The sequence below is a fragment of the Mandrillus leucophaeus genome, unplaced genomic scaffold (genome assembly GCF_000951045.1).
Source record: "Mandrillus leucophaeus isolate KB7577 unplaced genomic scaffold, Mleu.le_1.0 Scaffold566, whole genome shotgun sequence".
NCBI lineage: Eukaryota > Metazoa > Chordata > Mammalia > Primates > Cercopithecidae > Mandrillus > Mandrillus leucophaeus.
Genome location: NW_012106097.1, coordinates 177,510 through 195,684, shown reverse-complemented (window position 1 = coordinate 195,684; position 18,175 = coordinate 177,510). Strand labels below are relative to the sequence as shown.

The 18,175-nt window shown below is 39.9% G+C and overlaps 1 protein-coding gene across 1 annotated transcript in view; it reads left to right on the top strand.

Moving 5' to 3' along the window:
* Positions 1-18,175, top strand: part of FNDC3B (fibronectin type III domain containing 3B) — a 310,570-nt gene that overhangs the window by 186,056 nt on the left and 106,339 nt on the right. The window contains exons 8-10 of the mRNA XM_011998294.1: positions 2,692-2,751; positions 11,076-11,214; positions 14,505-14,558. Coding sequence (XP_011853684.1) covers positions 2,692-2,751; positions 11,076-11,214; positions 14,505-14,558 — 253 coding nt within the window. The remainder of the gene's footprint in view (positions 1-2,691; positions 2,752-11,075; positions 11,215-14,504; positions 14,559-18,175) is intronic.

Below are 18,175 nucleotides of genomic sequence, written 5' to 3'. Positions count from 1 at the left end.
TCACAGAGAAGGGATTAGCCCCTTCTGCTCTGTGGACTCCCAGGTATTGACCATTCAAAAGATTGATAACTGTGTTCTAAATGTGAGAACAATTTTAGGGCCATGTCTTTCTTCTTTGTAATTACTGGGCACTACTCAGATTTGCAGAGCAGGAAATGAGAAAGTCAGTTTTGTTTTAACTGCTTGTTTGGCCTCCCTGTGAGAGGACCCTCCTGTGACTGCCCATGCCCAGGGTAATAATGTGGTCACACAATCCTCACTTTTTCTGCCAGAGATGTTTGTATTCTCTCCTATTTCCCTACTGCATCAGTGCCGCAGAGCCGTATCTTCCCCTTTCCTGTTCCTAATTCTTGCTCCACAGTCTTCCTGACGAGCAAAGAGGGACAGAGGTTAAGGACGCAAGCCCTGTGGCTGCTGTGTCCTCCTCTTGCTACCCAGGCTACCTCCACTGTCTTCCCTGGATGCCCTCAGGAGTCTCTTGAGGGTCTTCCACTTCCTACTCTTGCTCTTCTACAACCTTGCCAACTCACTGCAGAAACAAAATCAGGCCAGATCACTGCCCTTCTGATAACACTCCAGGGATTCCCCACTGTATTTAGGATATTCCTAACTCTGGCTCACCACCATTTTATTCTAGCCTGAAAAATCAGAATTAGTATCAACTTTAAAGAAATACAGAGTGCCGCCAGGCGCGGTGGCTCACGCCTGTAATCCCAGCACTTTGGGAGGCTGAGGTGGGTGGATCATGAGGTCAGGAGATGGAGACCATCCTGGCTAACACGGCGAAACCCCGTCTCTACTAAAAATAAAAAAAATTAGCCGGGCGTGGTGGCGGGCACCTGTAGTCCCAGCTAGGAGGGAGGCTGAGGCAGGAGAATGGCGTGAACCCGGGAGGCGGAGGTTGCAGTGAGCTGAGATCGCGCCACTGCACTCCAGCCTGGGTGACAGAGACTCTCAAAAAAAAAAAAAAGAAATACAGAGTGCCATCTCCCCCATGCCTGGCAAGGAGCAGATATAGTTGACCCTTGAACAACACAGGTCTCAACTGCACGGATTCTTGTCAACCACATGCAGACCAGAACAATATTCACAGGATGTGAGACCTGCGGATATGCAGGGTCAACTGGGGACTCGAGTATGTGTATACGCTGTGTGGGGGTGGGGTCGTGGTACTGATTTCCTTGTATGTACTGAGGGACAACTGTGGATAGAGCCTTTTCATGCAAGATGAACATTGGTGGCAGGAGCTAGAGCCTCAAATGCCCAGAGAGGTTCGGCCGGTAACATACGTAAGCAAGTGGAAAGGCTGAAAATGAGGTGAACAGGAGAGCTCCTGTTGCCATCGAAAAACAGTCGCCACTCAGCCTTAAGTCGATTGTTGCTAAAATTTGCTGATTCTTTGAATTTTTTTTTCAAAAGATGCTGAAAATCTGAATTATTGTACAAATTTCCCTGTTACTAAACTAATGGAGCAAATGCAAGATATTTTAAAAGATACAATGTAGGCTAAACAGTAGAGCTTCAGGCAAGGTCTGGACACAACTTCCAGTTCACAACTTAAAAAAACCCAGCCTTTTATTTGGAATAATTTCAAACTTAAAAGATGTCCCAAAAATAGAGAAATCAAGGAATACATGTATACTCCATACCCACATTCAGTTGTTATTAACTTTATACTCTGTTTTATCATTTGACCTCCTTCCTCTTTTCCTCTTTCTGTCCTCAATCCATATTTTTTTCATAAGTTTTATATGTAATGGTCCCTTACTGCAAAATCCTTCAGGATATTTTCTATAAATAAGATTTTTTTTTTAAAGAACCACAGTGTAATTATCAACTTCATAAACTTACATTGATATAATACTTTATCTGTTGTCTATATTCCAGCTTTGTCGCTTGGTCCATAAATAATACCTGTTATTTTGAAAAATTGAGCAGTTTTCCACCCCCTCCTGCTCAGGAGCTAGTCTAGGGTCAGACAGTGCCTTTAGTTGTCATGTCTCTTTAGCCTTCTTTAATTTGGAATACTTCCATGGTATTTCTTACACTTTTATGACACTGATATTTTTGAAGAACACAAAATAAGTCACATGCCCACACACCTTTCACCTTTTTAAAAATTTTCAATGAAACATTCCTTATTTTGTGTTGGTTACTTCCTCATGATTTAAGTTGAAGTTCAGTTGCAATTTTTGAGTATATAAATGGTTTTATTTTATTTAAGAGAGCTATTTGTTGGGTGCATTGGTAAGTGAGGAAGTGAGATTGTGATTTTTGTTAAAGACAGTCCAGAGTTGAGATAATTGAGGTTCCTGCCAAGGTAAGTATGGAAAGTGCCTTCTGTTAACAGTTGGCGTGATCATTTTTATTCATTAGTTTGTTCATTCATTCATTTGCTTACTTAGTTACTTTTATGTATTTACTTGTAAGAAGTGATAAGAGCTTTTAGAATTTTATTAGTAAGTTAACCATGTCATTTTCAAGATCTAAGATGGCATCATTAAAAGGAACCTGATTTTCTAGTCCCAAACAGATAATAATATCAAATAAGAAAGTTTATTTCTGGTGTATGGTGGAATCTGACATAATAGTTCATGAATTATTGTCAGTACATTACTGGACACCCAAATTTCAAATCTCGTTTGCTTTTGAAACTGGTATTAGCAACTAATGAATGCTTTTTCTTTACAGTGGAGAAGAATTAGAATGTAACCTGAAAGATCTTAGACCAGCAACAGATTATCATGTGAGGTGAGTTAGGATATAAGAGCCAAACTGTATTGGAGAATCCAGGTGGCTAAAGCAAAAACCTGTGCCCCCTTTTAAGTTTTTGGTGAATGTTGCTTACCTTGCTGTAAGTTTCAGTACCATGGCTCATGGGCCATTCATTGACTCTCAAGACCATAGTACCTGGGAAGACACAGAAGTGCTTCTGTGAACAGAAAATTAGGTGTTAAACACTGAAAATCATTTTAAAAGTAATTTTACATGGTCTTCTAAGATCTGTTGGACTATGGTTTAACAGTTTCTTTCTATAAAACAGTTGAAATTTTTTTGTTTTTTTTTTGTTTTTTTACCTTGGGCATATCAGTGTTTCTTACAGACCATCATATAAACTGTATATTCAAATGACTAAAAGAAGCCCTTTCCTTATTGCAAGCACACCATTAAACCTTAAAAGCCAGTAGATTTTGAAAAAGGCAAGTAATACAAGCATCAGATTATCTCTGACGAGAATGAACTCAATTTGGCAAAACAGTTAACCCATGTGGTATGATGTGTAGCCTGAAATCTCTACTGTGATTTTCTGGAATCTCTACTGTGACTACTCTGGAAGGTAGGGCTAGCTTATTTTAGGAAGAAACCCAGCCAACCACAGATCTGTAAGGAGGAAAGTGTTATCTGAATTTTTAGAGAGACCATCTGATTGTTTAAAGATCCATCCATCCATTCATTTGCCAATAAGCAGGTCTGAATATGACCCATAACACTTAAAAAACTTTTTTTAATCTTTATTTTATCTAATATTTAAGTTCCCCAGAAAGTAGTTTTGTTTAACTGGATGTACAACAACACACTTTCCCTTTTTTTTCAATTATATATGCATACGTAAAGATTGCAGAATAAAATTGTAAGCATGAAATATACATCTGTTGGCCGGGTGCGGTGGCTCACGTCTCTAATCCCAGCACTTTGGGAGGCCGAGGCGGGCAGATCATGGGGTCAGGAGATCAAGACCATCCTGGCTAACATGGTGAAACCCTGTCTCTACTAAAAATACAAGAAATTAGCCGGGCTTGGTTGCAGGCGCCTGTAGTCTCACCTAGGCAGGAGGCTGAGGCAGGAGAATGGCGTGAACCCGGGAGGTGAAGCTTGCAGTGAGCAGAGATTGCGCCACTGCACTCTGACCTTGGGTGACAGAGCGAGACTCAGTCTCAAAAAGAAAGAAAAGAAATATGCATCTATTATTATACTTTCCAAAAGTTAATTCACATCATTAGTTTCTTTATTTCAGCATGAGGTTGGAGGCAAGGTAGTCTAGTAGGAAGAGCACATGTGAATTATCAGGAGGCTTGAGTACGAGTCTGGTTCTGCCCTGAACTGACTGTTTCAACTTTGGTCAAGTCACACAGAATGCTCTGCCATGATTTTCTCAGTAAAAAAAAGGTAGTAAAGCAAGGATGTGTGTTGAGGATGTAATATCTTATTAAATGCATGAGTTCTTAAAAATAAGGTTAAAGCAATGTATATCAGAGCAAATTGTTTTGCATTAAGGCTTAAAGCATACATCTGCTTAGCTATCATATTGTTTAGATGAACTCTATTGCAACCATCTCCTCCTGTTTAAATCAAAACTGGATTTTGAGTCAATTAGCTTCCACCCAAACATATTGAACTTTTCACACGCTTTGTACAAGAAGATCTGTGTAATTTGTGAAGCTAAGATGATAATAGAAATGGTTTAACCATTCTTCAAAATGGTCAGTGTAACAACAAACCAGAAAATGTAAAAGTCATGTAAATGTTATCTATTATTCATTGTTAACGTATGTTTCTTTCTGCTCCGTGCTTTAACAGTTTATTGTTCCTGTGGTTAGTAAAGGTTTACTTTATTAATTTCCTGCTCATTGATGAGCTTACAATATCCTTTTTAAGAAACTTAAATGTCATGAAGAGCCTTCCATTTATTTACCATCCTGTCTGTTGTTCCATTTATTTTTTTTTAAACACTTATTACAAAGGGTAAATTTGAGAACACTTGCTCATCAGCTATTTTTCCCAACAAAACCTGTGAACATCTTGACCTCCTGAGCAGATAGAATAGTTAATGGATTCCCCAAAAGGAACAGGATGGGAGTATGAGGGGGTTACCATCTAGGGGCCTTGGGTTTAGACTTTCTCCTGACACATTTGGGACTCCTTGCATTTGTCATTTGACACATGTGTGACACCCAACACGTACAACCTAGGGTGCCACCAGCTGTTGTTTGTTCTACCTCTCTGCTTTCCAGGAAGATAGGAAGTTCTCTCTCCTTGGTGATGGTCAATTTTCATATTTTTTAACATCCTTTCTCTCCTAATAAAAATGTCTCTAGTCCAGATTTAGTCTTCGTGCACTGCCTGATGCACAGTCCATGTAGATCATACATTCTTTTTCCTTTTACAGTCTTTTCTTTTTTAAGCTAGAGAAGAATCTTAACACATGCAACTCTTACTTAGACGTAACTTCCTCTGCCTTGAATTGCTTTGGTGAGGCAGCATGATGCATAGTGGACATGGCTTGCAACTTGGGAGTTAATGACTGTCATTTGCTAAGGGTGTGTGCTTAAGCGAGCCATTGAAACTTCTTTGGTCTTGTTTTGTCATTTATAAAATGAGAATGATAATAATACCAGCCTCAGGAAAATAGGATGAGAGCAAATATATGTGCAAATCTATTTTAGACCTGTAAAGTCACGTATAAGTACTACCTTTTGGTTTTCCCAAGCTTGTTGCAGTTTTTTCACGCTCTGAAAATAAAAAGGACTTAATGATACAAGTTGAGGCTGTAGTGAGCCCTGATTGCAGCTGCTGCACTCTAGCCTGGGCAACAGCGAGAGACCTTGTCTCTAAATAAGTAAATAAATAAATTCATTGCCATTTTTGTTTGTGCATTACCAATTTAGAAAGTGATGGAAGTCTGTAGAGCCAGTTTTGAAAACTGAGATATTTGTTTTAGCAGCACAAAACAAGGTAAATTTTTTTCTTCCAATTCTTAATATTGCACATTTTAAGAGTGTAAGATTTCTTTCTTAAATCATGTACTGAAGTCTCACCTAGACTTCTGTTCTTATATTCCTTGTTACTTTTTGTTTTGCTACACTGAGTCTATCTCATTCACATTGATTGCTTGATATCTTCATGTAATGCTTTTTCTCATTTTCAACTCCCCCCACCCACCCCCGCCCCCATATTAGTGTTATTGCACGAGTTCACCCATCAGACACACAAACCTTCTTTTTCAATAGCAGTCTCAGTCATGAAGCCCGGTCATTTAACTGCCTGGTACTTGCCTTCAGTTACTAGGCCAGAACAGCTCTTGCCACCAACTCACTGTTACTGGGAATTTATTTATTGAGTGGCATCCTGTAGACAGTGCTGTAGCTCACATGCCTGTGGCTGCTTCAGTTGGCATCTGTCATGCCATTTGAGCCAGATTCCACATGGAAAATTATATTCCAAGACATTTCAGGTTTACAAAATGTTTCTTCTTTTCCACTTTTCCTATGAGTTTTTGTGTATCATTCTTGCACATCTGTTCAGTCACTATTCTTTTCTTCTCCTAATCTCCTAGTGGTGATTAAGGAAGATAATACCCCTCTCTGATGCACACATTGATTAGCAAAATTTAGGGAGACCTTTATTAAAGGATCTTTATTAAAATCACTTTCATATTTGTTACCCTATTCTTAACACAAATAATTTTTTTGGTTTAGTGTTCATACAGTATTTCAAAGGAATCCATTTGTAATCGTCAGGGTTATTCAGTGCTTCTTTAAAGGGCATTGTGTTATGTATTGTATAAAGCCACTAATAGAAAATCTCCTGTCTCTGTGTGTGTATGTGAGAGAGAGAGAGAGAGCGTGAGAGAGAGAGACAGAGACAGAGATGAGAGATTGTGTGGAGAAATGAGAAAAATCCAAAATGTAAATAAATTACATTATATTTTAAATACTTATATATAAATATGTAATTTCACAAACATGAACATTTATACATATATACACTTATTTATACAAATAAATATTTATACATACACAAATGTATGCTGTATATGCATTTGCCAGAAAAATATATTTGTCTTTTAATTGGTAGTTCTATAATTAATAATGACATTGCAATGACCGTTTTACTGTGGTAGTCAACAGTTTATATTTTTATCAGTGATAGGATAATCAGGAATTTGAGTGAAGGAATGGATAGCAATTTCATGAAAATTTTGAAGCAGTTTTCTAGTCATCCTCCTTAACAATTTGGCAAACAAGTTGCCCAGAGATGATATCATATAATGACATTTCCCAGAAAAATTGTGCAGTGAAACATTTCCAAAAATATGGTTGACAAGCACAGTGAAGGATTATAAAATACATGTTATTGACCAGAAATTGTGGCTCCTAGTATGTTACATCGTGCTAGAAAAAGTTGGAGGCATATTTCTGAAATTCTTGGAGCACCTGTTTCCTAAGCATTTCGCCAGGATTTAAGCTGAAACAAATATGAAAACAAGATTAATTATATTGTTAGAAAAATGTTTTCTTTTCTTGAGATAAATGCAACAAAAACTGAACTGTTTGCTGACTTATTTAATCCAAGAAACTGACTGTATTCTACAGATTGTCCTTTCACATGATGATATTTATGGAAAACTCATTGCCATTATGTGAAAAAAATATATTGCAGTATTCTTTAAAATGTAGCATCATTAGCAGAGATTTTTCTTTTCTATAGAAGTTATTGGCAAAAATGTTGCTAGTCACTATTACAGTAAGTTGCTGTCCCTTTACTGAACTATAATTGACAGATGTGATCAAGGGATATTTAAGTATGGTGCCAACTTTCGTACTATATGCAGCATACTTATATTGCCATACAAAATAGATCTTTTTTCCTTTGCTGACAAAATATTATGTGTGAAAAGCATTGACCCCTTACCATAATATTGTTTAAGATTAAAGGCAAGAAAAATAACTAACTCCTTCTGGCCCATACAACTATCTGTTTTCAACTACCTCAAATTTCTAACCTGCATCAGGTTCTTTTACTTTTATCCCCACTGTCATCCTCCCAGCCTGGCCACCAGGAGTCTCCATCACTCATGACTCCCCAGCCTAGGAGGTATGGATTGCTGACTCCAAGAATCCCAAAGAACTTGACTAAGACCAAATTTACCTCTCCCCAGACAACTGACTACATCCTGCTAGTACTTTGCAGGCTGTTTCCCTGCTTCCCTCCCTCTGCTCTATTTTCTAGATGGATTTTTGGTGGCAGCTGTTTTTGTGAATATCTAGGACCTGACCTGCCTGGGTATAACTCTGCATTTGTAGGCAAATGCCCAGTCATTGCAAACTGACATACTTACTGGGTGGAGGCAGAGTACCTAAACAGCTAAAGTAGGTTGGGTAAGGGTCAGCTGAAAAACAGTGTCAGTGCTGAGGAGACAGTAGGAATGGTGGGGACTCTAGCAAACTCTTCAGCACCTGCTCCATCTAAAGCAGGGAGCTGCCCACAGATTTAGCTCATTACTACAGTGCAGGAAAGAGGGCCGAGTGAGACCAGGCGCAGTGGCTTACGCCTGTAATCCCAGCACTTCGGGAGGCCGAGGCGGGTGGATTACCTGAGGTCAGTAGTTCAAGACCAGTCTGGCCAATGTGGTGAAACCCCATCTCTACAAAAATACAAAAATTAGTTGGGCATGATGGCAGGTGCCTGTAATCCCATCTACTTGGGAGACTGAGGCAGGAGACTCACTTGAACCCTGGAGGCGGAGGTTGCAGTGAGCCGAGATCGTGCCATTGCACCCCAGCCTGGGTGACAGAGCAAGACTCCATCTCAAAAAAAAAAAAGGGCCAAGTGTTTCTAAAACCTCTAGTTTTTAAGAGAAGCCAGAAGTTTGGTTTTAAAAATGAGAGAGCTCCAGATAGTTTTCAGTGAAGGCTTAATTCTTACTTTTTTATTTCAGAAAATGTTAGATATAATCAGAAGTAGATAATAGTTGAATGAACTCTCATCTCTCAACTTCTTATTACCTCAGTGTCCTCACTTACCCCTCCCCTGCCCTGATGATTTTGAAGTAAGGTTCAGACGTCATATTATTTCACCTATAAATTATATTACCATCATTATACACACCGGAAATGTCTTCACAATCCAGGGACTATTCCCATTTCCTCAGTTCTAAGAATGAAAATTTTGTTTCTTTAGTTTGTTGTAATTGGAATTCAAACGTGTGAATATGTGGTTTGATTGATATGTCTTAAATTTTATTTTAATCCATTCATTTTTTCCCTTTATCTTTTACTCTTTCTTGCAACTTGTTAGATTAATTTGTTTGTCCCGTAGAGTCTTCCACAAGTATGAATTTGGCTGATTGCATCTGTGTTATGTTGCTTAATACTGTTCTCCTGTCCTCTATATTTCCTATAAAGCGATGAAGAGGTTTAATCAGATACAGGTTCAGTTTTTCTGCCAAGACAGTTTTATAGTTAGTGACATAGTCCTTTATTAGGAATGCATAGTGCCTGGTTGTCTCTTTTTGTGATGGTCATTGCCTGTATCCCTTAATTCATAAGTGGCTGTAACACTTCAAAACATCATGTTTTTGCACACTGCTACCCCCCACGCCCGCCCCCCCCAACACGTGTCTTGGGTCAGATGCAATCCATGAGTCACCTGTTGGAGAATTCTGTGTATCAGAGTTCAGGCTTGAGCCCTGCCCATGTCTGGAACATGTTGTGATTCATTTAAAGTAACTTACTCCCAGTGAGCCCATCCTGACACAGGGAAATGGTCTTGCCAGATCTACCATTTAGTTTTATATTATCACATGCTTACTTGCAGTGTGTGCAGAAAGGACCATTTCCTTCATCGGAGGTTGGGTGGAGAGGATCCTAATGATAAGAATTATTTGTTTGAATCAAATCTCATGCTGTCCTCCCATAGGGCAAATAGATCTAATATGCATGTATTTTTATCTTTTGAGGTAGAAAGACGTATCTATTGGTGCCTTTGACGTGTATGGCCTCTACGAATTTTTCATGATGGACTTTGTGGAGAAATGACTTTGCAAATCACACACACAATTGGGACCTATCTTGCATAATGTTGTTATCTTTACCTGTTGTTTGTGTTCACTGGGTAGAGCTAAGGGAAGTGGATTGTGGTGTTTAGAGAAACAGGATTGCAGGATGAACAAGGGGAGTAGGCAATACCGTATACTGGTTAGACTTCCAGGGATGAATACCATCGATCCAAATTTCTAGCTATGTGGCCTTGGGAAATTTACTTCATCTCTGTGTTTCCTTCTGTCTGCAGTGGGTAGTAAGATTTCCCTACCTCAGAGAGGGTGGCTGTAAGAATTAAGGGCTCAATATCTATTTGCCAACTCTGTGAATAGTTTAATCCTTGCATCTGTTTTAGGCAGCAAAGGCTTCGTTGTTGTTGTTGTTGTTGTGTTGTTGTTGTGTTGTTGTTGTTGTTGTTTAAGAGTACATATTCAATTTTGAAAAAATAAATTCCCAATATAAAAAATGGAATATAGGAAGTTGATAAAAATCAACATAGCCCTATTTTATGCTATTTGAAGAGTGTGGCATTGTAATAGCATGTTCTATGCTTTTTCTTCATGGCTTCTCTGGAGAAATCAGGCACATACGTTGCAGTGTTGAGCCAAACATTTCAGTGTACGGAACGAACATCTTTAGTCTTGGCTTCACGTATAAGAGTTAAATATTTACATGGATTAAACTGTACCTGAACATTGTTTTTGTTGAATTAGAGAAGGTTAGCATACATGCTTCTGTGTGAAACATCCATAGTTTTACATAAATGTGTACAGTATTAAATGTAGTTCAAAGATGTTATCTACCCTGTTTGTACTTCTATGCTGTCTCTCCAGTCTGTAGACTCTTATTACTGCTTCTTTTGCCTTTTTATCCGCCTCTTAACTCTTAGCCTTTTTCCACATAAAGTCAACCAGAAAGTAGTAGCTCATTGGTTTTTAGAACATGTATTTGGAGATTGTTCTGGGTTTTAAGGTTTATTTTCTTATTTAGAATAATCTCTTCTAGTCAGTAGATCCTGCATATTTTGAAATGGAGATGGGTGGCACACACTGAGACAAATACCTGTTGGGATGACTGTCCCCTGTTAATGCTAACCATAGGTCAGGACAAGACCAATAAATAAGAGCAAGAGCATGGTACTCACTCTGTAAGAAATGCTGTTCATCTACAGAAAGCCTTAGGGTGAAACAAAGATAAGAATCCTGGTCTTCTATGATGAGTCACTGCCACTGACTGTGTCCGTGTTGTTTTCAGGGTGTATGCCATGTACAATTCCGTAAAGGGATCCTGCTCCGAGCCCGTTAGCTTCACCACCCACAGCTGTGCACCCGAGTGTCCTTTCCCGCCTAAGCTGGCACACAGGAGCAAAAGTTCACTAACCCTGCAGTGGAAGGTGGGTAGCTCAAAGCATCAAGAATTGTCTCACTTTAAAAATTACCAGGTATGGTGGCACGTGTTTCTAGTCCCAGCTACCTGGGAGGCTGAGGGTGGGGGATCACCTGAACCCAGGAGTTTCAAGGCTGCAGTGAGCCATGATCACACCACTGTGCTCCAGCCTGGGCAACAGAGAAAGAGTCTCGAGTTAATATAATGTCAGTCTATAGCCATTTGAAATATTTTTTAGCACGATTCCAGTTTTGTGATATGTTTTCTGCATAGTAAGTATGTGCAACCAATTGTTAAAAAGTTGTCGTTTCTGTAAGAGTTGGGCAAAGGGGTAGGAGGAGGGAACTGCAAAATCCAGCTTTAGCTTTTTTTTTTTTTTTTTGCAGCAGTATTTTCTGAATGTCTTAGGGTCATAAGCAATATGTATAAGTGATATAGGTACTTAAAATACCTACATCTTATCACTTTCTAATAGTTTAGTTCATTTCAACAAACATTTGAGGACTTTAGCAAAAAGCTTTTATCAAGAAAGATTCAGAGATAAAGTAGTTTTATGGCCCTTTTGGCTTCTTTCAGTGGTGATACTGAAATGTTTAATATATAAAACAACCTAGAACATTTAGTGATCTGAAGTATGTTAGTACTTCATTAAGTTCCACTAATTGGGCCATACATCGGTCAGGATTACTAATTATCTAAGAAAAAAAGACTGAATTATATATTTTCATGAAATACAATTCACTGGCTAAAAATAGCTCTTACCAAAGAGAGATCATATTGCCCCTTCCTCAAGGGACATCACTGGCTTGTTAATCATAGTTGTGTGTTTGTAAGAAAACCGTAGATTGTTACCAATCTTTGTAGCACTTATTTCTCTACATTAATATTTTAAAATATAATTTAAAATGTAAAATAGATGGAGGTAAGAGATAAAGATTTATGGTTTGCGGGGAGAATACTAATGTGTGAAAGAAAGAAAATGGCTAGGAAGATCCATTATTAGTGAAGAAATATTTTATCTTTTCATTTCTGGCCCGGAGAGTCAGGTTGATCCAGGGAGCTGATGAAAGCAATTCAGAGTCATGGTTAGCAGCAAAGCATGGGCCTCTGTGGATCCCTCTCAGGTGGGCAGCTGCATTCTCATAGCCAGTGGCCAGCATTGAGTGTGTTACTTGGACAAAAGCAAGGTTTAAACTGGCTTAGTGTCTGAACTATTTTATTTTCCTTCCTGGCTTCCAGGGATAATCCAGGTCAGTGATTCCCCACCTTTTCAGAGTTTTAACACCCAACTGGCATCATCATTTAATTCCTTGGAGTATACATATCCATTTAAAAAATGTGCTCTATATTTACACATATATATGTAAATATATCTTTGTAAGGAAAGAATTAAAATCCATTTTGTTTGGAAAATATAAGAACTTGTCTTTAGATTACCTGAGGGACCCCGGGGTCTTATAAACCTAAAGTTGGGAATCACTGATGCATACTCTGCTTAAAACCTGGATGAATTTCAGGTCTCAGGCAGACCAGCAACTTCAAGAAAGAATTTTCTTATTAGGAGGAAAATGTTTCACATTTTCCTTCTCCCTTTCCTCAATTGTAAATCAGAAACATACTCTTGTTACATTCAGTCATGTACAAACTTGAAAGTTCTGGATTCAGTTCAGTTTTCATTTAAATGTCCTTAGAACAGATTCCCTCATCAAAGTGCTCCAGGTAGGGGCACAAGGACAGGGAAACATTCTCTGGCTGCCAGTCTGTCCTTGAATCCACAAAGATGCTGAAAGCACTAAAATCTGACATCTTTTTGTTCGTCAGCAGCAGTTATTACTTGCACAGGAGATAAGGCGAAACAAAAACCTAAGTCAGTGTACCCACCCTCAAGGAATTGAGGGACTAGTAATGGGGTAGGATATCATCAAAGAAACTACCAAAGAACAGTTTGTTTTATTTTTTTGGAGTTCTCATCTTAGAGATGGGTTCTCATCTAAAACTTCGATTTTGTCAGTTATTTATAACTTTAAATGCATCACTATCCTCTCCTCCAAATTGAGCCCGCAAAAGCCTAAAACAACAGTTTAGGACTTAGAGCACTCACCTGAGATCTGAGTTTTGGGACTCAGAGATTGTGTGACTCAAAAGAGAGAAGGAAGGGAAGGAGCGGGACTGGCCCCCTGATGTTTTATTACTAACCATAATAAAGCAATAACAACTGTTTACTGAGTGCTTCCTATAAAACTGGGTAGTTTAGTAGGTGATTCACATATTCTCCCAATTATTTATCATACCTATCCTTGGAACATGAAATTAGTTGTTGATACTGATATTAAATAGCTAGCGCCAGACCACATGCAACAAACAGCCGAGGCAGGATTCAGATACATCTCAGGGGAAGCTGAGCTGCCTTTTGCCAAGGGCAAGGTACCATGCTGTTTGCTGGGCTCTTGCTCTTTCCTAGGGAAGAGTCGGCCCTGGCATGTTTTTGAAGTGGGAGACATGATCCAACTCCTCTTCCTGGTTGCTTCCCCCAACTTGTAGTTCCACTGTCTCTCTAGATCTCTCTACCCTAATGCTCCAAGAGACCCCACTGCGGCATCACTTGTAGCTCTTGGAATCCTGAAAAGCATTCTTTTCTCCAGAGTTCTTTACTTCCCTTCCCATTGTTAAAAACCCACTTTCTCAGTGAAGCAGATCTCAGCATGCTTTTTAAGAGGAAAGCAAATGATGAAACTTCTCTTTGTTAACATACGAAGGGCTAATAGCCTCTAGTCATCTCTCCAGAGGATCACATTTTTTCCCCATTTTTAAAAAAGAGGAACCTTAATGTCACTGATGACTTTCTAATCTTAAGTACTTTTAAAAAATTAAAAACCTGTGTGTGGGATGTTACAAAAAGAAAGGCTTGACTGTGCTCCACCAGACATCCAGCAGCACCTGAGTTTCTCAGCTGCCTTATTCTCACTCTACGCTTGAATTCAAAGTCCCTCTTCAAAGTTCTATCCCCAGAGGAAGTAAGGTACCATGAAGGTGTAAAAAGGGAGAGGTGGTGGTGGTGGTAGACAGGTTTGGCTATTTGTGGAGTATGATTTATTCATAGTGGGGACTCTCTACAGTTGAGGTATGTCAAAGTTAGTGTATGATGATGGTTGACCAAGGAATGCAGGGACCATCAGCTTTATCCGCCTGCGGGGAGAGCACCGGACTGTCGTAGACACTGTATGTGAGGCAGGTGGGGAGCTCATAAGTTTTATCTCTGAACAACTTTCTCTAATCTCATGTTCCTATTTTTTTTAGGCACCGATTGACAATGGTTCAAAAATCACAAACTACCTTTTAGAGTGGGATGAGGTAAGCTTATTTCATATTCACCCATCTAAAACACCATTTCAGAAACAAAATTGCTGAACAAATACCATTTTATTCTTTTATAAGACATGCTAAACACAGAAGAAAGGCATGCTAGTAGAGAAATTTAAATCAATAGTTATTGACTATGGAAAACGAAGTTAGATTGAAGTAGTATTATGAATTGTGTATTGAAATATATGTACCTGGCTTATTTGCAAGCACTGCTGCTAAAAGAAAAAAAAATGGGGTCTTATCTATTTTGGATCTCTAGTGTCTAGCCAGCCAATAATTTGTATTAAAAATTGACTGCTTTGTCATCTTGACTGCTTAGATGCTTTTGATAAGGTAAAACACACTGCTGCTCAGAAAGCATAATTTGCTTTTCTTTTTTGAATGCCATGTGTGTACCTTGGTGTCGCACTGTTGAGTGGCCGCTGTGAGAGCAGAGCAGTGCATAGAAGTCACACTGTACCCACGTGCGAGTGCCCTGTGGGTTAGAACGTCCTGTATCAGGTGCCCTCCTTGCTGTTCATGTCCCCAGAGGCCCTTGGAAGGTATCTACAGTGGAGTGTCCTTATTCTCAAAGCCACTGTGTGCCGACTGGTGGACCCAGTGCATTTCTGGCTACACACAGAATCTCAGACAGGAAACACTTGACCTAGAAGGTTTTCATTTCTGAAAAGCAACTGTTGGCTGGGCGTGATGGCTCACACCTGTAATCCCAGCACTTTGGGAGGCCGAGGCGGGCAGATCACGAGATCGAGACCATCCTGGCTAACACGGTGAAACTCCATCCCTACTAAAGATACGAAAAAAAAAAAAAAAAAAAAATTAGCCAGGCATGGTGGTGGGCGCCTGTAGTTGGAGGCTGAGGCAGGAGAATGGCATGAACTCAGGAGGCAGAGCTTACAGTGAGCCGAGATCACGCTGGAGTGAGACTCCATCTCAAAAAAAAAAAAAAGCAACTGTACTTTTTGTTCCTGTAGATCTTAATTGTATTTATTCATTTGCCCCCACTTTATTCTTTCTCTGGTTGAGAAATTGGCTAAGGATTTTAAGAATAAGAAATGTGGAATATGGGGAGAAATGCAAGTTAGCCTTTGTGACTTAAATTTGGAGGGATTGAAAGATTTAGAACTTAGACTTAGGCAAAAAGTGACTTGGCAAGTGTGGAAAAATATTTTAACCAAATGTAAGATGAAAACTGGATGGAATTCCCATGGTGAAATTTTGATGCGAAAGAGGTCCGTCATCACTTTCTGCAGAAGCATATTTTCCCATCTGGGTTGCATCTGATCAGCTAGAGTTCCAAGTTACCAAGAACAACCATCTATTGTTCTTAGGATCCTTTCGAATAGCTTGTACATGCAGGTTGGTGAAATCTCAGCCTTAACCCATGCATTCTACAGATTAGGTGGATTTCATTTTAAGGTGGTTTAATTAGAAAGTGAAAGCACCTCTCCAGCCCTTAGAGGTTTTTATAGTCAGTCAGGAATGCTGGAAAGGAACTCGGATGACCTGTGAGCATATAGTAATGTCTTCCCATCTCTCCCTCTTTGTAAGGACAGGTGACCGTTTAATGAAAGTCCCTTTTTATATGTGGATTTCTTGCACTCATCTTATGTGTTTTCTCATGTCTCAAGGTTTTATATCGAGATGGAGTTCACCAGTACAGAAAAGGCATTTTTTTTTTCAGGTATCTTCTTAGGGCACTGTGTGTGTATGTGCGTGCATGCACACACTCATGCGTGCCTATGAATCCTGCGTTTTTTGCTGCTTCTCTGCCCAGGACCATGAGTTCCTAAGTAAGGAAGGCTAAAAAAGTTGAATACATAGCTCAGTGAGAAACCTCCAAAGAAAACTTGGGTGCTGCAGGAATTGGTAATGGTGGCTCAGTTGCTGGTCTCTTCCCTTAGAATTTGAAATGAGAGTGTCCTGGCTGATGATGCTGAGAGGAAGGATGCCACAGCCTCCGCTGAAGTGGGACAGGCCACGTCTGATGATCGTTTATGTTCAGCATGATCCATTGCAGGCTAGCAGTAAAAAAATGTCAGATGACTGGGTTTTGCCCTCTACCTTTCTCCTACTTGATCTCCTTCCAACTTTTCCTCTCACTTTTCTTAATTCTCTGCCTTCTTTCCACTTTTTCTCTCCCACCTTCAAATTCCTGCTGGTATCACAGCTTTGTTGAGCTTTGCTGAAGATTCCAGGTTAATTGACTCTCATCCACCATGGATCTTTTGCCAACACAGAAATCCTTTTACATTCTGTGGTTTAAGGTCCACTTTCTAGACATCTCCTGCCCCCTCAATTCTAAGGAACTCCCTTGCCTTTGGGTGCAATGAGCTTCCTGGCAGGAGAGGATAATTGAAAGAACACCAAGATTAGGAAATATGGGTTCTGTTCTGAGTTTTATGCTGGGCAGCTTGACCTCTCTGGTCCTTAGTTTTTTCCATCTGTGAAATGGCGAATAGGTTAGTTCACCAGCTTGTATGCATTTACATTATTTATGCTCTCACAAGACAGATTATTTAGGATTGTCTCTTCTGACAAGAGAATATTTGGAATCATTTTCACTGTTGTTTGGCCTGTTCATTAATTATTTCAGCATTTATGGAGCATGTTCCTCAGTAGTCTGCATTGCACATTGTCCTATGAAGGATCTGTGACATAGTAAAGATAACTGTGATCGCTGAAAAAGCAAACGTACGCCTATCCTCTTGTTGTGCTTTTAAACAGACACAAATAAAGCACACGTTGCCGTATGCTTCTCAAATTGTTCGGTCCAGTAGCTCCTTTGCTTTGTATTATACCCCTCTCATTTCCCATCCCCTTATAAAGATGAAAAAACAGTGCTATCAGGTTTCTTGGCAGTGAGAATTCAAGCAGTAGTAACAAGTTCATTCCTGCCCATCCTGTCATTTCAGAAGTGAAGTTTCTGACAGAACGGTCTGGCAGTCTGTGTTTCTAAATGTAGAGCTGAGTTGAGGATCAGCAGCACTCTTGAGAGTGGCTCACTTGGGTTGGGTTTTGGGTCCCACATTCCTATGCTATGCAGGCCTTAGCTTCAAGAAGGAAAAGCAAATATACAAACAAGACAGCAGCATCTGGTCTGCAGGACGTGTGAACACAAGAGGCTCTGGCCATCCCTCTGAATCCTTCTGCTGGTAGTTTCTACAGCCAGGTGCATCTCTCTGGTACCAGGACTGTTTCTAGACTCCACCTTAATAGAAGGCAGTGAGGCAGGAGAATGGGAAGTGGATGTTTTGCTGGAATCACCCTTTCCCCACCCTTCCCCTCTCTAAGGGCCACAGCTCTCCCCTCCTCTCCTCTTCAAGGATATCTGCTCCAGCCACACACCCAAAAACCTGTCTGCCATCCAGGGGGCTGAAGAAACAAACTAAGATTGCAGAAAGTTTTTGAGGTGCACAGAGACACAAATCACTGCCTGAGAGCGACACCATGCTGCTCCGAGTCCTGAAGAAGGTTGTGCTCAGGCATAGCACTCGGTCCTGTCTCTGCGCTGGCCCAGTGCTGCTCTGAGTCCTGAAGAAGGTTGTGCCCAGGCATAGCACTCGGTCCTATCTCTGTGCTGGCCCAGTGCTGCTCCGAGTCCT